This window comes from Coloeus monedula (genome assembly GCF_965178545.1).
Source record: "Coloeus monedula genome assembly, chromosome: 3".
NCBI classification, from domain to species: Eukaryota; Metazoa; Chordata; class Aves; order Passeriformes; family Corvidae; genus Coloeus; species Coloeus monedula.
In genome coordinates, this window is record NC_138783.1 from 18,976,813 (window position 1) to 19,001,604 (window position 24,792).

The 24,792-nt window shown below is 40.7% G+C and overlaps 1 protein-coding gene across 6 annotated transcripts in view; it reads right to left on the reverse strand.

Annotated features, from left to right (window-relative positions):
* BBX (BBX high mobility group box domain containing) overlaps nucleotides 1-24,792 on the reverse strand; it is a 140,598-nt gene that overhangs the window by 21,800 nt on the left and 94,006 nt on the right. For 4 of the 6 annotated variants that reach the window (XM_082277967.1, XM_082277963.1, XM_082277968.1 and 1 more), the window contains 7 exons: nucleotides 20,992-21,072; nucleotides 18,707-18,787; nucleotides 13,199-13,279; nucleotides 9,803-9,883; nucleotides 6,756-7,665; nucleotides 5,749-5,878; nucleotides 2,424-2,572 (listed from right to left, as the gene is read on the reverse strand). In XM_082277967.1, the coding sequence (XP_082134093.1) occupies nucleotides 2,424-2,572; nucleotides 5,749-5,878; nucleotides 6,756-7,665; nucleotides 9,803-9,883; nucleotides 13,199-13,279; nucleotides 18,707-18,787; nucleotides 20,992-21,072 (1,513 nt within the window). The remainder of the gene's footprint in view (nucleotides 1-2,423; nucleotides 2,573-5,748; nucleotides 5,879-6,755; nucleotides 7,666-9,802; nucleotides 9,884-13,198; nucleotides 13,280-18,706; nucleotides 18,788-20,991; nucleotides 21,073-24,792) is intronic. The other 2 variants (XM_082277965.1, XM_082277966.1) reach the window with 2 other exon arrangements.

Consider the following 24,792-nt stretch of genomic DNA (forward strand, 5'->3'; position numbering starts at 1 on the left):
ACGCCCATAAGACTGTATTGCTGTTGACCCTTCATGGCTCATGCTCATCACATTGCATAAGATGCTACTGTTGTTTAATTCTGAAGGTGTAAAAAACCAGGACAATTCAAAAAACCCAAAACCATTCCAAACCAAGCTCTATTACTTTGCATGATATGCCAGTTTCATTTCTTGCAATACCTGCAGTAGCCGAGCACACATGCCTGCCCATGCTATGCTCTTGGAGGCCAGGGTTCTCTAGGAGTCTTTATACTCCTCACACTTCATAGGCCAAGAGCATGATGAGGCTCAATAGCCTGTCAGTGCATCACAAATTAAACTGAGGATTCAGCTTAATAAATGTTTGGCTCAGCTGGAACAAACCTTACTAAGCTAGTAAGCCCGCTTGTATGCACTTTAGGTCAGATCATTTCAAATCCACAACTCACATCCTAACTTGACACATCCTAAGAAAATAAAACACATTTAAAATTGACCTGCTGCCATGAAATATTTACTTTTTAGCAATCTTTTTTTTCCAGAAGAAAAATGGTTTGTTGGAAAGTTTTTCAAGTACCTCTCAAGAGCTGACTGAACCTTGCTCTTCAGGGAGTTGGAATGACTGACACAAGCGGTCAGCTTGCCCAGCTAAAGTGTGTGAATTCAACATTTGCTGGAATTAGGAGCAGGTATCACTAGCTCTGTTTGGATTTAGTTTGGGGCTGTGGTTAGATGTTCACTACAGAAAGAGCAGAGTTACTATCAGATATTCCTGCCCTGGGGCTGCTTGTTGCAACCCCACAGCTCAGTTGGTGGAAAAGTTCATGTGACTGCTTACCATCTGCTCAGTGCAAAGTCAGCTGGCTTAATTTAAAGAGCCCTTATTGTCAGCCAGAGGCAAATGCTCCATGACTGTCCCCACAGGGCTGTACCAAAACTACTCGTATCAGGCTTGTAACCTGCCTGCAGTTATGTTTTTGACCTTCCCTTGAGACAAGGCCGAATATATTCCAAAGCTCTGTAAGTGATGCTATCAAAGATAAAAAATTAAACTCTCCTGTATGAGCCCACCCAAAAGCAGAATGCAGTTCTGGGCTACCTGGCTTGAGGCAGAATTCTAGTCCACCATTCCCAAACAACACAGGGCCTGCAGAACTTTAAAACATACAAACACTTGAACAGGTAAATACGAACAGGCAGCGAGAAACCCAATGAGCTGCTACTCCAACTTCAATTGCTAGATCACTGTAGTTGAGGAGATTTTCTTCCGAACAGATGTTGCTTAATTAACCAGTGTGTTATCATACTGTAAAGCAATTCATTCATGCTCATTTAAGAAGTTCTGTCAAATACATACATAAAACAAAATTAAAGGCAGCTGAAATTTAGAAGTAGCTCGGTATGAGCACAAGTCTAATTTTGCAAAGTGGCTGTTCCACATCTAATTACAGAAATCAATACCAAAATTGGCATGCACTAGAAAAGAACAGCTGCTCAATCCTGCACACTCTAATGTGATTATTTGTGAAGCATTCAAAAGGCATAGATCTAATCCAGGGTCACCTGGCTAAAACAGCCGCATTAGATCTTAAAACCTGTCAGTCAGTGGAACTACCACTGCTGCAGAAAAGGAAACCAACTTCACATTGCAAGCTGTGCCTGATGAGGATCCTCTTGAGCATCCTTTCGTCTTCTGGAATTACTGGTAGAGCATGCCTTCATTTTGTGATGCTTCTATACTGTACGTATGCATCAGTATTTCTGCCCCAGTATAAAAGTAGTTTTACGTTACCACATTGTCACTTCTCTACCACCTCTGTGTTACAGGTTGTCTGTATAAAGAAATAGCCAAACGTGTCATGAGTTTCTCCCTCCAGGAGCCTCAGCAATGGAGCTGGGTATGGAATTGGTTTTCACATCCTCTAGCTTTCTTTTTATGGCATCAGGACATTTTTGCTCAAAACTTACGACAGTTATATTCTTGATAGAAGAAAAATTACAAAAGTTTCATTCAGACATCTCTGTTATCTTATGTTTTAACTTACAGATCCTAAAATTACAGTGAAATGAGAACTGGCATAAAACTAAGCTTAGAAAAATGTCAAAATGCAACCTTTGATCATCTGCCCTTTTTTCCCCATTTTCTCCTGGGAAAGCTTGTCAAATTCACTTACCTCACAAATATTCATGTTTTTGGAAAACTTTTTTGCTACAGAAATACATTTCATGTACAAACTCTACCCAGTTCTACTTATCATTAAAATCAGGAATCAGGAGTACAGCCTGAAAAATAATCCAGGTGAGAACCAACTAACTTCAGTGCTAGGAAATTTCTTCTTTGACTTCAGACTTTTCACAGGTAACAGTAAAGTAAGGATGTATAAATTCCTGAGCTTGTCACAGCACTGCTGTTGTTTAAGAATGTACTGCACATGGCAATTTACCTTTGTTGGATTTTGGTAGTTCACATGAGCCGCTTCCAACCTTTCGCTTTTTCCTCGAAACAGCTGAATTTTTCCTGTCAAAGGTAATAGGACTGTATTGAGGGAGGCTGTTGAATTTCTTTGCAAATTCTTCTTCCAATTTTGCTAAGCTAAATGGGAAACAAAACCATTCAAATTAAATGTAACTCTGTCAGGAGAAAAAACGATACTGTTTAAGAGTGTGCGTGTGTACACACACACCCTTCTACACAGTGAGGAAAAACATTTAAGTGCACACACTGTAAACAGCAAACCAGTATATATTAACTTTGGAATGAGAATGTACATTTCTGCTTCTGCATTTGTAACAGTACAAATTGATTACCTTAGTAGCATATGTTAAAATTAGAAAAAAAATAATCAATGTCATACTGGTGACATTTAGCTCTGTTTGCTGCACAAATTCATACAAGAGATTTGTCTGTTCTGTGGGGGGAATGAATAAAGACAGTAAAACCAGTAAATAAACCAATAAAATAACTTCACATAGAAGTTCTTACACCAGAATGAAAACAGCATTTCAAACCAGAAGAAGAATGTCAAACTAATCAATCTTCTGTGCATATTCTGAAACATGAAGCTTTGGGGTGGAAATTAGTTTTGTATTTGTTCTGGGTGATTAGATTTTCTCCCCTCATATTTTATTTGCTGTGAGATGAAAAATGCAACTAGCTTATGCTTTCATGAAACCCAGTGCGCCTCATACTTCAGCTCAACCTGAATGACTGTCAGCAGATTAACTACAACTCAAGAAATCCACAGACAAGGTATGATTGTTCCTAACAGCCAGAAGAAAACAAAGCACTCGAAGATGATGGCACAGCATTTCTGGCTGTAATGTCTACACTGGCTTGCATAAGCACTCTGTTCCTGCAAATTTTTCCAGCCAGGCAGGAGTATAAGTAGGAACTGTTTTAGTAAAAGGCAGTGCACACAGCTAGGCAGGTTATAAATAGCACTGTCAGTGGTGGGGGAACAATGACATTTTCTACTTGTTTTTAATTCTCCTTGCTATGAAAAACCTCAGCTTGACAGAAGTTGGCGTAACTGTTGGAAGGATGACCCTTATACACTTGGAAATATCACAAGAAACATGGTGCTTCTCTCTGCTTTCTGAAGCAGCACTTCAAACAAACTGCATTCTGAAAGCTTTGGTACACAGAATGATACCTCATTTTATCTCTGTAATTATTACTTCTCTCAGTAAGCAGTTTTCCATCTTAAAATACAGCCCTGGCTCTTTGCAGACCAGGTGCATGGTGGGGTTTGTTTGTTTGTTTGTGTACACACGTTTTATTTTGGTGTTAAATCACAAAGGTATCTGACATCAGTAGTGCTTGGTACTGCTACCTTTATCTCTTCCACATGGATGTTCCCTGACAACCACAAAACCATCCAATTTTCTGCTCTGACAGCTGTCATGCAATGCCATCCTCTGACTCAGCTCCTCTCCCACTGCCTGTTCCCACCTGCCTCATCTCCTGCCCCGAGGGCATGTGAGGGGCTGCAGCTCTAACTGGGAAGGCCCCACCTCATTTGACAGTAGATGAGCTGCCATCCTGGCTAGTAATTTATAACTTTCGTGACATGCAGGCACTGGGGAGTGCTGCCATCTCTACGTCAGCGATTAATTATTTAAAAAAATAAAAACCATCCACACTGTCATGAATTTTCAGAGGCTCTCAGAAGCCTGGTTAGACACATGTAGCTGAGCTGAGGTGTTCATGCTGCAGAGCCTAGTCCTGCCAGGAGATACATGCAGGTAGAGCACTGCTTGGCAAAGGAGTTGGCTGTACATGGGGAAAGCAGATCTGACCTCGACCCTCAGGGAAAGGCAGGCAGCTACTGATGGGGAAGGTAAGGGGACACAGGGAAAATGACATAATTCTGAAGGGGTGTCCTCACCCCTTCACCAACACATACAAAATGAGGCTGAAATGTGATGCTGAAGGGAGCAGAGGGAGTTAAGCAGAGCAGGTAGAGGTAAAACCGGCTCTCCAAGCAGCCAGAAGATGAGGTAATACAATGAGCAGGGATACTGGATACCTTCTCCAGCACCTGTGCTTCACACATTCTTAATTCTGCCTTTACAGAGTTCACTAAATAATATTCATTAATGATGCAACTGAATAAAGATGAGAGATTGGAAAATATGCATTTCCTCATCCAGCCAGCTAATAAGGGTAGAACAGTGCTGAATGAATGATTTAGACAATTTTCCTAGCTACTTTGAATAAATAATTTACAACTACTTTTTTTCTATGCTGCAAGATGTGATCAGCTTTCCCACCATTATGTGTGAAAAGCTGTAGTCTTCAAACTTAAACTCAAAAATATTTCCAAAATTTATACAAAGCTCTAAAAATACAAAGTGGTCCATTTTTTCTTGACTAATTTTTCTTGACTATCCCATAAACAAGACTTGGGGATTCCCACTGATTTAGTATCTTTGCTGAAAATGAGCTGCAACTAGATGTCACATAGACTAGGTTATAAAAAGGGTTACTGCAAACCTGCAAAACCAAACACACTGTAATTTTAAGCAAGAAATATGGAAAAACTCCCCCTTTTAAATTCATTTTCCCATCTGCAAGAATTTGCAAATATGAATGGCTACCCAGATTTAACTACTGCACTTGCAGCTAAATAAATCTGTAATACTCTGACAAAAATCATTACTTGTATACTAGAAAAGTAATTCTGTACAGCCTTGCTAAATTTTGATGCATCTATACTCATTAATTGTTTTTAAGATAGATTGAATTTCCTCATGGTGGACATAAACAGTTTGAATATCTTTTCTCTACAATGGAAAAATGACATATTTATCATAATTATTTGCCAATATAAGAACATTGTTTACTATTCCTCTGTAAGCAATCTCTCCAAGCGGGCAAAGAGATCTGTTCTTTCTAGTCTAATTTGGTTTATGATGACTGAACACCTACACAGAACTTTAAATACTGCTTGCAAAGTACTCTGAAAATGTAAGTAACCCTCTTCACCACTTTTTGAGCAGGTAAATACTATGTGGTTTGTTCAGAATTGAGCATATAACATCATTCATTTACAGTGGTGTAAACCAGGAAAGATCTCAAAGGAATTACTTTGCTATATAAAAGACAGGTATTTAGAGCATGACTCAGTCCAACAGGGTTTTTAATTTTAGGAATTGTGATTATTTGGGTGGTAGATGCAGTTCACTTAGCCGCAGTGAGGAGGACTCACTTTTAAAATATTAGGCTGACCTAACTAAAACATCAAAGAGAGTTAAGCCACAACTTACCCAAAAACAAACTCTTCCTTTGGCTTAGTCTTTTTCAGTTTTTTGTTCCCACTTGTGGAAAAGGCCCAGATTTCTTCATTCCAGCATCCTTCATGATCTGAGGAATTGCCTTTTCCTGAGCTTCTTTTTCCTGTGATGAGGGCAGAAAATTGTTTCTCATCTTTAGAAAAAGGTCCCAAAACAAAGTAGACTCAGAAGAAACTTGTGTACCCAGTCAGTACTGCAACTTATGAAGCCTGACCTTCTTGAAGGCAGTTAAAAAACATTTTTCATTTTAAGCTGGGCAATGATGATATTAACAACTATTCTGCATCCCCTGTCCTGTCTTTTCCTGGACTACCTCGAAAGTCAGGATGTCTTCAGGTATAAAGAAGGAGAAAGAGATGAAGAGATATACAGTAATAAGCTTCCCTAGATTACAAACATCTTTTATCTTTTCTGACTGTTCTAATTACGCATATAAATCTACCAGTTGGAAAAATACATTTCCAGACATCTCACTGAAAGCTTCCAGAAATTATCTCAAATTTGTCCTTTCACAAGATAAAGGGTTCTCACTTACCGCCTACAGCCAAACTAACAACCAAAGCACATTTGCTTCTTGCAGGATTGAGAACTATGCTCACAACCACAAGAGCTGTTTATATAGAAACAAGGTAATTGTTTGGGGTTACATACATCACAAGTCCTGCACACATCTATCAGCAGGCTGACAAATTAAACAACAAAGCCTTCAGTCAAGAAGTTAAAACTCAAATCATGAAAGACAAAAATAGAGCATTTAAGAGTCTGTGAGGTAAGCAGGAACACAGATCACAAGACTTCAAAAGACCTGCCCTGGAACACAGAGTCCACTCCACCTGTCCCTAACATCTCGGTTGGCCAGGAACAACATTCCCATCACACACTGCTCAAACTCCAGCTTAAACATGGACTTTTGTTTTTCCTCCCACCCCAGGAAGGCTTTTGCAGTTCCTGCTGTAAACAAAACACTCAAAGCCACCCACCTCTGTCCACGTTAGCACGCAGAGATGTGAGCATGCCCTCTGACACCAGAGTTTTATAAAGAGCACCTTTGCAAGATCTCTCCGATTTCCTGGAGCCACAGGTTTCTATCTTTTTTACACAGTCACTGTCCTCAGTTTTGACCTGTTCTGGTAAGCTTTGGGGTACCACCTCCTCTGTTGGGGTCAGTGGTTCCACTTTAACATTATCAGAAGTCTCACATGGAACTTCCTTCCTGGCTCCAATACTAAGGAAATCGGGAGGCTTTGATTCTTTGGTGGTCTCCATCAGTTTCTCCTTTGATGCCTTCTTCTCTTTCGATTTCACTTTTTTCTTTGGTGATTTTGTATCCAACACGCTTCCCTTCACATTTGAGACAGGGCGGGTTTTTTTGCGGGGAGTATCCGCAAGTCTCTCAGCACCCCAGTCCCCCTTGGCCACAGCTTCAATTGTGTACATTACGCTTTCAATGTCCGACTCAGAGGACTGCCTCTTTTTACAAGACTTCTTGGGGGTGGATTTTTCATTTGTGTGCCGGTCCAACTTATTTTTTTTCTTTTTCTTCTTTATCTTTTCCGGCTTTAGCCCAAGGATAGTCATGTCACCCATGAAAAGCTCTGGAGAACGGCACAAGTGATCCTTTGTGTTATCCTTTCTCTCAAAAGGACTGTTTTCCATTGCAAGACTAGTAAAATCTCTGCATTTTGCAGTTTCTGATTCCTCAGCTTTTGTTTCATCCAGGTTTTGCATTTTCTCTATCTCTGATTGTTCTACTTTACTGGAGTCCTTCACTGTTGTTTTCTCCAGTTCTACTTCCATGTCCTCTGAAACTTCCCCTCCCTCATCTTCCAGTGTTTCCACTTTTGTTTTCCCAGGTTCTTTCACTTTTACTCCTTCTGAAGCAAGGCACATCTAAAGTAAGTTTAAAAACAGTCCCATGAAACAAACATCAGCTGTCAACAATACTTACTTATACTAACAGGAGCATTAAACAGGGAATCAATCTCTCTGGCATTTTAGTTTAGGAAAGCAAACTGTGCTACAGGACAGTACTGAAAAACAGGCTGAAGCCCTGCTGAAACCAATGCAATGGGATGAGGGCTAAGTGCTAGAATAGCACTGGTGGGGTTCTATTCCTCTAATAGAAAAAGACTCCAACTGATCTCAGTGGTGTTTCCTTAAAGTGTCTTTATATAATCTGGAAACCTACTGCTAGACAGATTTTCGGAATATCCTAAATGCAACAGAACAGAGTTATCTCTGACTATTGCCACAGACATGCTACTTGAAATCTCACATCCATTCCCCTTTCAACTTTCAAATGTCCCTAAGACAATTCCTTTCTCCATTTTCCAAATGGCCTTGAAGGAGGGAGAGAAAAAACGTTTACTGAACCCCACTAACTGAGATCATTTTCTTTTACTTGAATGTAAGAAATAATTTGGAAGGTAGTACAAAAGCCTTCCAAATCTTTCTTCTCCTGTCACAGACTTATTTTGCAAAGAACTGCAAAGCAGCAGTGGTTGCCATGGTTATCTCCTCCTGGAGATAACACTAATGGAAACCAAAATCCTTACACTATCTGAGGAACATCGTTATTCAAAAAAAGAGCTGTCAGAAGGTCCTCAAACTGCCATGTTCCTGCAGCACTGACTTGGGAGATTCTCTGTTTTGGATCACCTGTAAGCCATGCTTACACCTCTACAGAAGGTAGTCCTTCATGGCACCAACCAGCTGCCCTTGGCAAGACATGCTGTGTTCTTACTGTCCCCTCTCAAAGCCCCCAAGCTGAATTCCCAGTGCTGTTTTGTTTTTAGAACAAATGTCAACCAGTCACCTGGAGCAAAACCAGATGGAAGAGGCTTGCTTTGAACCAGACATCAGAAGGTTCCTGCAGCTCAGCCCACAGGCCATGTGGTCAGTATGGATGTACCTCCCGCAGACCACTGGGTTCTCTTTGGGTCCATTTTAGATTTCTCAGCCTGACAAGGCTTTTTTTCCTTGCAAACTAAAAAAGTCTCTCACATAACAATTTATGTAAGAGCGTAACACCAATGATTAGAATGTTTTTGTAGAAGGTTTCCAAAATTCTTGCTGCACAGGGTAGAAATTACTGATGTGGTTCAGGACAAGCTGGACTGAGCACTGTAAAGCACCAGAGCTTGGGCAAGACACAGTATCTATTAGGAAGCAGGTTAGACTAGGTAAAGCAGAACTCCACAACTCTGCTGACGTGGGTTCTTGGTACAAAGGTACTTCTGTGACTTTTTTATTACACTGCAATGTTAAGCACAGCCTGTGATTTTCAAAAGCTAAAGATCAATCTTTAAAATGGAACTCACTGGACTAATATTTTGTCAATTCAACATACGTCCCTCTAGCCAATGGATTATTTTTTTCCTTTTATACACTTCCTCTGCAATAGCCAATAGTACAGAGCTATAGACGTGGCTACAAAAAAAGTGACTTCTGTCTTGTGAGCGCTAAATAAACTTGTAATTAAACAATCTTCAAGATTGGGAAAGCTTAAAAAAAAAAGTGTTTAGAAACAAAATAAATGCAAAATTTCAATACAATGCCATTGGTTTTAACTGTTCCCAGAAGGAAGATCTGCTGAGTATCATAGTAGAATTTCTATAGAAGTTACTGACCTGTTAGTAGCTCCTGACCATTAACATGAATTTGTTATGGCAATGCTCAAATTTGAGTAACACAGTAATCCAGCCCTCTCTCTCAACTATTTGTGCCCCTCAGCCAAACTCTAAAACCTCAAAGCCTAAACCAAGAAACTGAATCAAGTTCAATTGCAAAGTCCCTTTGCTGCCAGGAACTGGTGGTACTTCTGAGCCACTTAGAAACCTCTAAGTTGATGGTTAGTCCGGGGAAATCTTGACTTGTGGCATCTGAGCCATGATAACTGATGGTTCTATAAGCAGCAGTGTAATAATAACTGTAGCACCGTTCTGCCTTTCAGACTTTGGCATTAACAGCATTAACTTCTCCACCCCACTGCACCTGGAGCAATTAGTCACCAGTGTTTTAGTATTACCTCTGCCAGCTGAAATAATGCTGATGTTCCACACTGTTTCGTTAAATCGGAAGGCCCTGAACGGGATGTACTCGAAGAAATCTATGAAGACAAAAACCAACACAAAAAAAGCATTCTTTTATCAGTACCAATTCTTTTATGTTTATGATACAGCTTTTGAATGGATTGTTTCCCCCCACCTTCCCAAAATTCTTTCCTAAGATTATACATTGAAAAAGAAGTGCAGACCTGTACACACTGGTATAAATAAAAGCCTGCTCCAACACTACTCTGGTGGGTAACACCACTGTACACTAAAAGATTCCTGAAGATTTGGGGTTTTTCTTGTCAGGACTCCCTTTGAAGATCAGGATGAACTGAAGCACGTGCTCTCTCACACAGAACAGACCCCAGCAGCTAAGCAACAATTTACATCAGCATGCAACCAAGCTGGTGGTGTTTTTGAAGGCTCAGTAGGACATTGGATTCCAAAATTTGATTATTTTATTTAGTTATCATAGGTTAAGGAGGCTATTCCTTTCAGGCTATGGCATTGCCTGTTGATGTCCTAGAGGACCCATATAAAAGAGATGCTATGAACCCAAAGCTAAGTAGGACCCCTCAAGTCTTTGGTAATCTTTAGTACTCCTCAGAGTAAAAGGAGGCTGTCATGCAAGCGTGTAGATGATTATCCTCCAGAATCATTTTCCAGTATCAGGCCTTGATACTCTTCAGTACTTTAGAGTGTTTTGTATCAGTTTTGAGCTAGGTGCAAAGAAATGCACCTTGCATTTTTCTAAACAAATTTCAAGCATCAGGATTGGCCACTAGTATGAAGAAAATGGTCTATTTTTAACAACATATCCCATCATCTCTGACCAGGCTTGTGGGTTTTTTATACCTCCTTCTTTAGCCTCCATAAGAAAGTCATGTTATAAGAGACTGGGGAACTAAGTAAAGTATTTACACCCTTTTGGCTCTCCCTATCCCCACAAACTCAGTTTTCATTGCTCTCAACTGACACAGGCCTAACAAAGTTGACCGCAGAATTTGGCCTATCACTGCCGTAAAAGAAATAAACAAAAAACAACACTGTCTCTACATCTCCTGGAAGGTGCAGCTCTTCACAGCATCTCCCAAGCTTTGACCATTAGAGCTCAAGCCTCCACATGCTGCCTACAGCCGAGTGCTGTTAGTGCTGTGGCCTCCTTGCCTCAGTGAGGTGATGCTGCACCCCCGCACTGCCTCCCTTCACTCTCATGCCTCCGCACTAAAGGCTAAAGACAGAGCAAGAGACTCAGCAGAGCTGAACACCAACAGCCTCCCAGGCTTCAGAATGCAGAGTGGCTGCTCCAACCATTCGCAGAAACATAGAAATCCTCAGAATTTTTAGAAAATAATTTAACCCCCCTTCTGCATTTTATTTTGATCACCATCTGTGAAATACTGTGAAATATCAAAAACGAAGGGATAGGGAAGGGGGGGGGGGGGGAAGAAGATAAAATTGGTTAATCCACATAGCAAAGAGATGAAGGAAGAGCAGAGCAGTGTGGTATGATGAAGAAGACAGGCTCCCATGCACCAGACGCTTGCCATGCCAGCAGCATGGAAACAGTAGTCCAATCCCCTGCTGCGCACAGCATCTGCAGCTTGGGAGTTACAGCAGCATAGCACAGCTCTCTGCCAAATCCATTTGCAAACCTAAGACACCCTCGAGGTGATTATGAACATGGTTTATTTGGGATGCTCCAAACCAGATCCTGAACTGCTATCTGAAAACTTAAGCTGAATCTCCCACATACAATTTATCCAACCGCAATACAAAATTAGAGTTCTCCAAAACTGGGGAAAAAAAGAAGAAAAAAATCAATAAGCACTGATGTGCTACAAGACCTAGAGACATGGAGGATGTACTTAGCACATCTGCTGTGTTTTTCCCTCTTTGAATCAGAGCCTTTAATGTCCATTTTGTGGATTAAATTAGGCTTGCAAGAATCCATCCAAGCAATCACTGAGAAATTACAGAACCTGTCCAAGATCCAATGTCATGCTGCCAGACTTAGCTTCACTTTTTCTGCCACCTGCAGTACAAACTGTGCACTCCTGTGGACAAGCATCTGTCCTTCCACTAAATTAGGGCTTCACAAGCTTCACAGACACATCACAACTTCTAATGCTGACTTCTAAAACTCAGGCTGCACTCGGCAACAGCCTTACTCCAGAACAGCACTACTCAGACTGCTGCTGTCCTGTTAGAGGCCATGTTAAAAACTTCTGGTGTCCCTGAGTAAACACTACATACCCTTCTGCTGTCCCAGAGCTGCAACAGCCAAATAACCTTATGGATCACTGATCACAGTTAGGTGTAATCACCCTTGCACAGGCGCTGCTGGCAATAGAGCACAGAGCCACAAACTCTACCACTGCCAGAGACTGCCTGTACAGTAAGGCAGATTTTCTTCCACTCATGTAAGTTCCTATAAAGCCACAGTCTTGCAAGAGTATCCATAGAACAAGACATGAAATATTTTCATTTCAGTGCTTCCAGTCTCTGCCTTTTTCCTGAGAGGGACTGACCTCACCAGCAAGCATATAGGGCTGGCTGCAAATACACAGGATACAGAGAACCATTTTCCTTACTGAAATAGGATGTGAATTTGAAATAAAAATCTAAAACACCACAACAATAACCAAGCAAAAAAAGTGTAGAAGTAATGTGCTAGCATAGTCCCTTATTTATCTGGAATACAGCATGTATCTTCCTCTTTGAATCATCACAAAGAATAGTATTTGCACATCAAACCTCAAAGATTTTTGAGTGAATCATCCATATCGAAGAGGAGACCTCTACAAGGTTGTATTTAAGACTCACAGAAAATTTCTAAGACTTTGGGGAAACGTGACCCAGCATTCTTGATTACTGCTGACAGCTGCCAATTTCAGAATTTAATATACTGCATCAACTTCCAACTCTTCATATAGATTCCTGATGACCTCAAAGTCTACTTTTCCTATTCTCAGTCCCTGATTAAGCAATGCTCCTTCCAATCATTATAATGAAAGCTTTATTTTTCAAATCCTGGTGTCCAGCTCCTCATTAAGAAGAATACTGTTATCTCCTGTCTTTGCTATTGTCCTGAGCACTGTTTTTATTATAGTTATAAAGCTAATTTTCCTAAAAAGAAGTGTAACTTTCTGTGCTGTCTTCAAGAAAATATGCACATTCACAAGTGTTTAAAAGACTAGGTCCCTGGGACCACAGCCACTGCCTACTTTTCTTGATATTACATTATTTACTAATCTGTGTTTCTGGAAATACCAAATTTGATACTAGAGCAAACCTTAAACAATTCATACTGTTTTGGTGGGAAAGTTATACACATCTTCCCCTTGTGATACTACTGAGTATAACTTTACCTCTGCCAACTGGAAGAGTGCCGACTTCCCACAGTGCTTTACTGGCTCAGGACTTGGCAACTGGGAAGTATTTGATGAGATCTAGGTTACAAATGAACAGAGGAGAAAATATTTCAGTGGCACACAGGAAAGACAGAAAGGAAGGGAGAAAAAGAATGGAAAATAAGGGATTAGTTAAATCAGTTACTTTTAGTTCTTTCTGGCAAAAGGCCCTTCTTCAGATAGGCAACCCCACCCAAGAAACACTTAACAGATACGTAGAAAACAGGAGACTACAAGCAAATACAGCATTCTTTCCTTAAATTATGCTCATGGATACTCTATGTTGTACTGTCCACAGCTAATATTCTATCATGCCGTGTGTTTTATGTCTGTTTTGTATGACCAAGTGAACAAATCATACCTTTGCTTAAAAATACGCACTATTAGTTGTTAAGGTTAAATAAAATTAAGAAAAGCCTGGGCAATATTTCTCATTAATTAGATATAGAAGAGGACCATCTGTCCTCACAGGCAGTTCTTGTTTCACTTTCTTTAGTTATAAAAGGAAATATGTTTGGAGATCAAATCTAGCCTCCCAAAGAGCTGCTGGTGTGCCAGCACCTGTGATGAGTAAGTAACTACCATTACCACTTTAGGGAATTGCCTTTACAGCCAAATTTTTTCAGACCTGCTTCCCAGTGCAGCACTATGAATTCAGAAATGCAAGGATTATTATTTCTATGATTTTTTTTTTTTGGCATGGCATTACATGGTAGTATTCGACCTGGAAGCTTTGAAAAGTCTTGGGGCAAAATCACCAGTGTTCCTGTGGTATCTCCCTCACCACAAAAAAAAAAAAAAAAAAACCACACCAAGGACCATGATTGGGCAGGTAGCGACAAGACAAGGGCAATGGTTTAAGCTGAAAGCGGGCAGTTTTATGGCAGGTATTAAGAAAAACTCTTAACTCAAAGGGTGGTGAGGCACTGGAACAGGTGGCCCAGAGATGCCCCAGCCCTGGAAGTGTTCAGGGACAGGCTGGATGGGGCTTTGAGAAAACTCATCGAGTGGAAGGTGTCCCTGCCCATGGCAGAGGGGTTGGAATGAGATGAGCTTTAAGGTCCCTTCCAAGTCAAACCATTCTATGGTTCTATGATCTTTCAGATGCAAAAATCATCATGTTTGCCCTTCTCCTTGTATTTAATGCTTTCTTTTGAACTAGGTTATCTGAAGAATTTACCTTTCAATTACCTGTCAAACAATTTATTACACTCCCCACCACATCCCCCTCCACCAAAATCCAGGACATCCATTTCACTTAAAGCTATTTAAAATACTCAAATGTGCACTAATAATAATTTTTAATATTAAACTAAAGTATTTCAACATCCTAGTTTTGCTTTGAGACAGTTCAGTGAACCTGCTCAGGACCCCACTTGACTAAGTGATCTTGTACACTGCATTTTGCAGGAAGATGGTCTCAACATTTTTATCTTTCTATCACAACAAATGTTCATCTCAATGATTTTTTTTCAGCACATTATGAATGGCAGAAAAAGGATAGAAAAACACCCCCACAACCTGAATTATAACTTGAGAACATACAGGCGTATCTTGCCTCCTGATGCACAAAGTGAGGAAAGAGTAAAGGAATTCTGACAAGACAATAGGTGCTCCTAATAAAATGTGAGATCTTTGTAGTACTAGTAGAAAGAGAGAAAGCTAACATTTCACATCAGAAAAAAAATATTTTAAGAGTTAAGAAAACAAACAGCAAGCGACACAAATGTGTAACTCATTCTGATGAAGTTGCTGGCCAAGTATCAGAAGGAAAGAATGGCTGATCAATCAGCTCTCAGTGAGATTACAGATCCCATTCCCTGTCTTAAGAACATCTTCTAGCCTTAATTAGAATAATCAGAACCTTCAGTACTACAGCCACAAACAGCCCCTTACTTATGCAGAGGTTTAACTGGAGGATCATTAGGATCTTTTATTAAAATACAGGTGGGATTTTAGCTACCTTATTACATTTCAGTTTGCAAAAGAAGCATGGTACTAACTTTTTCATCTTCCTCCTAGAACAGGCATTTCATTTCAACACAAACATTTAATAATTTCAGTATGTGGGTAAACAGCAAGTACCTTTGTCTTTACCTGGGAAGATTACAGCTTTACAAATGGGAAAGCTGGAAGACAAAACACTCACTAGTTCTTACACTCCCAATTTCAAGGCATTTTGACCACAAGTTTTGGATTCAAACTTCCTGTTCTGCACAGAAATAAACAGAGAGCAAACCTTCTCAAAGTGAGTAGGTGAGAATGCAGCAGGGACAAAATCATCCTCAGGCATGCTTTTTTTTTTTTTCCTTAAATGGTAACAGCATGCTGGACTAGCAAAAAAATTCCCCCTTGTTGCCTACTGCACGTGACTGGTTTTGGCGTTTTTGTTAATCAAATCACCAAGAGAAAAAAATTTAGAAAAGCTGCTGAAAGCAGAGTTTGGTGGTTTTGGATTTGTTTTATTTTTAAGATGGTTGAACTAGCAATTCTTTTGCTTCCATACCCCAGAAGCCTTTTCTTTAATAATGAGTAAGAGTTTAGGTAAGTAAATCCAAGAGGCACTCTTCTTTCCTCTCAAGGAAGCAATCACCATAATCTGTTCAAGTTTGCCAAACACACATGCAGTAAGACCAAGAGACAAAGGGGTCCCATCTGCTCTGCTTCCCTCTCATGGCAAGGAAGGGGACAGCAACCAGCCCCTGTGAGCAGACAGCCTGCAAACAGCCACTGCCCTAAGGAACATGGCCCACTGCTCAGAAATCACAGCCTACAGAATGCCTTTCCATAAAGGTTCAAATGAGAAAGACAAAAGTACGGCCAAGTACTTGCAAGGTCAGAGCAGCCAAAAGCGTAACTTGACAACAGCCCAAATTTCAAAAAACTCTTATGAGGACATCACATCATCTTTGAAGACCTCCAAGGCACTTGCCTGCGCACCCACAGGACCAAAGGAGGTCTTGCTCCCAGGATTTTCATCATCTGTTGTGGCAAGTCACTGGGCAGGCCTCATTAGCCATATCCTGAGCAGCTTTAATTGACAACTAGAGCACTTGGGATATACAACCCGATGAAAGACTAACTGAGGCTGTAAGGACAAAAAAATCCCATGCTACGCTACACATAACGAGCTGCTTCTGAGTGACAGGGCACTTGTACTCCTGGGGTAAAGGTGTCTGTTTTAAATGACAAACCTACTCAATGGGATCGCTGTCTTCACAAAGAGGCACTCTTACTCACCCTGCTGCAAAGGCGGTGAAGAGAAAGGCAACATATGAGGAACACCCAGCCAGAACCAAAACTGAGCTGGGATGGCTGCCAGAAGTCTCCAGGCACATAAGACCAGAGCACACTTCACATTTCTTCACAGGTCTACTTGGCTACTGGTAAAATAACTACTTTCTCTCCCTCTCTTTTTTCTTTTGTAGCACTGTACATTGCTGACAGCAGCCCACTGCAAATTGCTTGCCATAATTTAGCTCTCTAAATGCAGTAACGTGTTCATATAGACAGGACGCAGCAAGTGGCACAGTAAAGGAATAGGACATTTGCCAAATTTGACAAAGACAGCCTGTGCAAATGAAAGCCCTTATAGCTGAAAGAGCACAAGCAGCTTTAATAGCAGAGGAGAAAGCTTAAAGAGGTTCTGTAACGTGCTCAATACTTTCCCCTGTACAACCTAAATTAAATCATCAGGCTGTAAGCTCAGAAAAATGCCATTTCTCTACTGTTATAGACAAACGATGTTCATCACTGTCATTAAGGTTTCACAGGAAGAATAACCATGGCCAGTAAGGTGGGATTTTTAAATTTTGGGGTTTTTTCCCCCTCTTTTCCAGATTTGTCTCCTATTTCCAGCCCCAGAACAAAACCAACCCCTCCAGACTGCACACACATTTAAATATTTTTGCAATAAAAGGAGATTAACCCTGACTCTAAAACTGTCCTCAGCAAATCCTAATTAACTTTCTAAGCACCTCTTCTGCCTAACATTTGATGATTCATATGTGCACTCCAATGTGCCAAATGAGCTCACTCAGCATAGTGGAATGCAACTCAATGCACTGTCACATCCGTATGACAATTTTCAGGTTTGTCATTTTGTTTGTTCAACTAGAAGAGGAAGTGATTTTAGGTTCTGTGAAATTCTGAGTATGGCTAAACTGGGTTTTATGTGACAATTTAAGAATGTTGTACTAGGATGCAATATGTGCTCTGTTCAACTCTACAGATATCCAGAATGACTGAGATTTTTTACACTAAGTTAGCAGATTCACTTGCAGTATTATTCCAGTACTTTGCAATAAAATTAACAAGAAACGTTCCCCAGTTTGTATATTTTAACTTGGTTTAAAAGTCTGGCTCCAGCACATAGTTTTATCCTGCTCAATTCTACTTATTTTCTCAAAAGAACTTTGCAAATTAACTTCTAACTTTCAAAAATGTGGTACATATAAAAACACTTTCATGATTAGTGATATTAACTCTACTGTATCTTTTATAGGGGTGTTTGTAGTCAGATATTTTCTGGCACCAGAATCAGTAAATTGATTTTTCTTCCTTGGCCCTCCTAAGGAAAACACCAAGGCCCATTCTAGCCAAGCTAAAAACACACAGTAGACAACTAGCTCAAAATTTAACAGAACGAAGTGTGAGGTATGTAGCCAAACCTCTGTAAACACCCAGAATAACAAAGAGGGTATCTTTTAATCCCATTATGCTTCTCTGCGATAGCACCAGCTCCAATCCCAGCCTTTTCAGACACACACAAAATGCACCTGTGGCATAGCTGATTGTGCAAAGCAGTATCAGACTCCCCCAAATGGGCAAGAAAGGTATATTGTGTAGAAAATCAATTCACAGAGGCACGCTCATTCATCACATGGGAGAAGAAATTCTTAAAAGCAGCATTTAATGAACTCCAAATCTTCAATATGTGGAGGAAGGCAGACAGGTTACATACTTATGGGTAACTGATAGGTTTGATAAGTCACCACCTAACGATGCTGTTAAATATCCTTGTAGCTGTTGTGATAAGCTTCCTTTGACCTGCAAGGATTCTTCAAATGATTCCTGCCCCTAGGGCAGTCAGCATTCTGCACTGCTGCAGCCTCTTCCACAGGCAGTGCACAGTGGCATTTCAGAATGTCTTTTAATTGTTGTTTTCCTAGACGTAAATTAAAAGGCCATTTGCATAATCAGTCTGCAGTGATCCTTTGGGTATGGAAGGCTCAATAGTGTTCACAAGTTCAGTACCTCATATATGCTACAGCTGGTAGAACTGGCCAACATCTCATCCAATCACTGATTGCTCACCCCGTGGGTTTCCTAACACAATGCTGTCATGAAGATACACATCTCCAGATGGGAATCCCTGATAAGACAGGGTGCTTAGCCATTCAGTGACAACTCTTACCGGTTCCATGCTTCCTCCCATCCTCCCCCCACCACATTCAGCCATTATACCTCAGCAAACTGAAACAATGCAGACTCCTCCGTTTGTTTTACTGCCCCCAGGACTCCAGGCTGTGATGTGTTTGAAGAGATCTGTCAGGAAAACAATTATGCTTGTATTACCTAACTCTTCAGTTTCAGTATCACACTTCAACATGCTAAATTTATAATCTGTCATAAACAGACTCCTGGTACCCCAGAGTATGCAAACGAGTCCCAACACACCCTTAGAACAAACAGTATCTGCTTTCCAGGAAACACATAAACAAGTGATCTGTGAAATGGTAATCTTGAATTATTTTTCTCAAGGAAAATCTTTCCTAGGATCAACAAAACAGGTTTTTTTTGAATGGCTTTAATTTGCCTGCTGATATGTCAAAGAAGGGTTAGCAACGAACACTTAACACTGTATTGTATTTCACAGTACAGTGGAAGACCTGAGACTGCAGGATGGTGGTGATGATAGAGCACAAATTGCTGCTTAGCACAGAAGGTAAGTGTGGACAGCAATACAATGTGTGCAGGCATTTTGAGATACCAGATCTATCCCAGACACTAAGGTAGCTGTATTTCATACTGTTTAACTTGTGTCAATTAGTTTTGTTGCAAATGACACCCCTGATTAATGTTAAACTTCACTCCAAGTACCAATTATTTTGCCACTGACACACATACCTACCATTCGCTGGTTAGGTGCACCCTTACTACAGGCTGTTTAACATCCTTGAAAAATAAGACTAGCTAATTTGCATTTCTAATTACTGATCATCAGTAAGCTACTTCTAAACCACATGTTTTAGCAGTGCCCACTGAAATTTTTCTTCAATGGGTAAGGAAAAGCCAGAGGTCAGAAGCCCTTAGCAAGGGCATATCTGGCAGCACACAGTTCCTGCCTACTATCACATGGGTCTGGTACTTCCCTCCTTCAGCACTGTAAAACGAACTGAAACAATTAGGCGAGCTGGTATTTGTCTTACACTTTAAAAGATTCAGCAGTGAAATTCAAGAAACAGACCATTATCAGGAGGAACTATACAATATAAGACATTGCTCTACTGACAGCGTAAGCGCACAGAAGCATCTCAGAAATACGGGAAGATGGACGTTGAGTCATTACCACAGACGTGTCATAAGTGATACTGGAATTAACCAATTCTAAAAAGCCTCTAAGTATTCCTTTTCATTGCTGGCACACCAGGCATTTCCTCTTCGTAACAAGAAAAGCCAGCAGGCTGTTTTAGAGCCTAATTACAGGTTATCTACTTCACTCTGGCCATTAACTTTCATCAGAAATAAAGAATTAGTGCTCCAATTTATTTCTAATACATTTGAAGGACTCGGATCTTAAGTTGCAACTCAAGAGCTTATGCACTGATGTTAAAACAAACTAACTGAAAAAAAGGTCCCATTTTCTGTGTGCTAGGATTGCAGTGTATCTGCTCCAGAAGTGATGATGTTTTAAGGTGGAATATGAGGGTGCACAAGGCAATGGGTATTAAAGACACACAAGTCAGATTCACAGCTGGTGTGAATACAGGTAATAAATAACTGCCACTATGACAAAATTTTTTTCCATATACACTTACTTAAAAATTACCCAGTGTCCTGTAAAATCAATGTCTATACAACTAAATATTTCTGTGTCATTATTATGACTATTTCGGAAGTTGGAACAATACCAACAAACAAGTGATGCTTGCAGAGGGCCAGAGTTCCTTGCAATCTCATTTTTATCATTTTATATCAATGAAACCCATTAAGACTTGGATGAAACCGTATACTTCAAAGAAAAGAACAACAACACACACCACAGTTGCACTTCTGGCAATAACTGGAGTATGTTGACAAAAGTATTGTACATTGCAGAGTTAAAGCACAGTTGCATGGAGCTGTTTGGCGGTTATAGAAGAAAATTTTGGAAATTTAAGAACTACAATTATTTTTGACAAAGCAGCCACAGCAGATTAGAAACATAATGTAACATCCAAATACACATTAAAACCTTAGTTAATAAGGCTCTAGTTTAAAACTAAGTGCAGGAATGACATATCTCCAAATTACAGCTTAAACCACAGCTCCATTATTGCACTTAGGTTTCCACCATGGTCCTAAACACACTCTCCTGCACTTCAAGTCTGACCAAACTGATAAATGATTCAACAGCATAAACCCAAAAATGAGGGAACGAATAAAAGTATCAATTTTAGTTAAAGACATTTGATTTTTCTTTCAGCCAGACATCAGATGCTTCTTAAAAGGAAACACTTGGAAAGAAAATCTTTTTTAAAGAAACTCACCTCTGCGAACTGAAACAATGACGACTTCTGACAGGCTTCTGTAGAATTAGCTGCATCAGACTGGCAAGTACTGGAGGAAACCTGAAAAAAGGAGTGTGCAGAGTAAGACCTCAAAGGTGGTTCTCTCAAGCTAAAAACAGTGAGCAAAACAAACCATTTAAGAGAAGAAGGACAAGCTAATATCTCAGAGTCCTGGAAAAATTAAATCATATTTATAGATGAAAACACAGTTTAGTACCCATTTTAATGCATTTGAAAACTGTCTTAGAAGAAAGACCACAAAAATACCAGGGTTTTTTTTTTTCTCCTTTTATAATTCTGAACTTGTCAGAATAGCTTTATGCAACAGAATACTCAACGGATTATACTGGACTATGCATATAAGTATCTAGTCTCAGTGATGCTGTCAACACTGCTGTGTCTGTATTTTGTGCAATCATTCTGAGTAAGATTACTTAGAAGGTTAAAAGAAATTTTGAGACAGTTGCTGACAGGAATACTTACTAGAAAAATAATCTCCAATCGTAACAGCATGAAAATGAGTAGATAAGGGTAGCACAAGCCTAAAGTTTCTCAAAACATGTACCTAAACATACATTTTAGGGGTGCTTTTGAGACCAGTGCAAGAAAGTCATTATACCTGAAAACAAAATACAAATAAGTGATTGTTCAAAACCAAAAGCCTTATTTGAATTAACACAGATCTTACCCATGGTATTCTTATTAGCCAGAAATGTGCTAATCAAGCATTATTCTGTAAAGGAATTCTATCAAATATGATACATTCATTAAGTGTCACATTTGAGTGTAAAAGATTTACATGTGTCACTCCTAGGAAACTGGGGTACTGTTAGTATAAAATAAGGTATGTAACATGGCTAGTCAGAAACAGAAAAAAAGGAAGGAGGATTTGTAAGATTTTAGAGGAAGTAACCGGATGGAAATTTTTTCCCCAACAACTTTTTTCCCCTTGAAATTTCAGTTTATTTAAAAGATTCAAAAATAAACGTGGGGCTTTTTCTTATACATTACCTAAACAAGTATATCAACAGCTTTTATTGGTGAAAGCACACCTAATATTTAGCTACTGACTGCACCTGTTGTTAGTAAGCACAAAGCCCCACAACACACACAGGCCTCCAGCATGTGCAGCTTGCCCTGCTGCTGGTTTGTCTGAGATCCTGAAGCACTGCAATAGGAACAGCAGCATTTGGTTTCAGGAATCTGCCACCCATGCTCTCCTGGAAACACTAAATCCAAGTGTAGCAACCCATAGGCCAAGGGGAACATGACAATTTGCTTACATACACAAACAAACTTGTTTCTTCCGTGCCATAAAACTGAGCAGCAACAGTGACTCCTGCAATCTGTATTTTCCCCTGAATTTATTAGACACTGAGCAGGATGTTTTATCAGTGGGCCATGGGAGTACAGCAACCCAAAGGGCCACAAAGAATGTATTTTTAATGTCTATCTTTTGCGTTTTTTTGCCTAGGTTGTGCTACTGTTTTCATTGATGTAATGTTTATTACTGACTTTCATCTTGTTTCTCCACAGTCTGTTTAAGATGTCTGTGCCTCAGCAGTATTCTGGACTGTACGGGAAAAGCATCTTGCTGCTGTTGAGTGACCCATCTCTGAAGGTCTGGGACTCTGAAGAAATGCAGAGTATCTGAGGTTGCTGCTTGCATGTCTGAGCACTCATTTAGTTATTTTAGGCCACCGCACCGGTGGGATTCTTAAAGGAATAACCAAAATTTGGACTTGGTTTCCCATCTAACTTAAATTTTCTGCAGTTCAACCAGCTGCCTTATACAGCTTAGTTTGCAGTGTCTACTGAAGAAGTTTGTAAGTGGAGCATTTCCAATGCAGCACAGAAAAGGGCACTGCTTTGCTTAGAGACGCCATGTGGAAGCTCCCTGCCCCCAAATCAGGGCTGTGCATACCTGAACTCTGCCCACCTGCCAGAACGAGATGGCAGCTTGCCAGCTCCCTTGCCGATCTAGGGCCACATCCACATGGTTGTGTCAGCACAAGCCTGAGCTGGCAAGGCACAAAGCAGCTCTGAGTTCAGAGCCATTGAGCCACTGAGCCCCAGAGCACCATGCTGGAGTGGCAATGCCCTTCCAAGAGGGGCTATCCCGGCTCAGCCCCCACAACACAAGCGCTGTCAGACACTCAGGATGAGCCTTCTTGCTGCCTTGGAGGGCATGTGCTGGGGGCTGGGCACAGCTTGTACACCTGGCAGTACAAGAACCACTTGCTGAGGGAGGCGTGAAGCCCAGTTTTCTACAGTTTTGTGTGCAGAGGACAGATTGCTGGTGCTCAGTAACTCAGTGGAGATTCTGTGGTTGGAACCACTATGCTTTTCCTATCAACTCCTGCTGCTCTTTAAAAAGTTAATGCTGTTGCCTTTACTTGACAGAGCACTAATTTAAGCTTGTGTCTTCTACTCTGCTGCTCCCCAAACATTCTTGACCTGTGGGAAACTTATTATCTCCAGGACTTCTAACCTTTGCCAAGTTGAACCTGATCAAAGCAGGGGAACAGATGCACATATAGTGCCATTTTATACATCTAATTTCCTGCTCTAATAAAATGTCCTCAACATCCCATTTCTTCTCCTCTTTCCTCCTCCCAATCTTCCCTCAAGCTGCACTGAGAGATTTTTCACTTCTGATTCACACTTTGCACAGACCCTGTATGACATGCCAAGACTTTGTTCTCAAAAAGAAGGAAACCACAAGGATAATACCTCTGTGGCCTTCCTTTGCCTGTGGGTTACTATAACCTGCTCTAAAACAATCACACCGAACAAGGGTGGCAGAAAACCCCTGGGACAGCCTCACTCTGACTAGTGCGAGGCGTCAGTGCTGCTAGATAGGCAGGCTTTGGATGACGCTACAGATTTCGGGATTTCTGGGCACTAACCTACACAGAGTCCACTAGGTGCTGCTGTAAGGCAAGGAAAGGGCCTGACGGACAAGTAAGGGAGATGTGCAGCGAGGCAAACGGGCAAGCAAGGAGCGCTGCTCACCCAGCTTCAGCCTTGCTGCCATCAACCTGTGGCAAGGACCAGGCTTTGCCTGGCCACAACCACAGCAGCTGGAGCAGATCCGTCCGGCATATCTGCTCGGGTGTTCAATAAAATATGCTCATACACCACTGTCTTGTGTAACTGATGAAAGCATCCAAAATGCAGGGGGAATTGCACAGCCAAGACTTTTGCTGACTACCTGTAAGGTCTGTAGCTTCTCCTGACAATCTGCTTAGTAACTCCAGCTGCTGTCTAGAAATCAGTCACCTCCCCACACTGAATTCTGTTATCAGAAAAGAAACTCTCTAGTCTATTGCAAAAATTTGCAAAAATAGAAACATACTGGCAACATACAGAGATCGCAACTGAAGTCTCAAAACAATTCTGTAAATATCACTGTTGTGCCTCTTCCCATCCTCCTGCTGGCAGGTCACTTGGTTACCTGACATCTGGGCTTCTGACAACTTGAAGATTAAACACCTCACTTGAAAAACCCCTATCCATTTCTTTAGCATACACTTGGCAGAACATCAGCAGGTGTTGAATACGTTTCATTGGGATTAGCAGACTTCTAAGTACAATGGCCTTCATCCTCTCAAGCGCTGAGCAAATCTGTGCCAGTGCTGCCCTCCCCTCCACTAACAACTTTAAGATTGTAAGGCTATATAAGACCTATGCTTACAAGGCCACCCAAGCCTGCATAATCATACATATGCACAGCAGTCAATCTGCATGCTGACAGGTAATCCTGTGTCTGGCAGACCC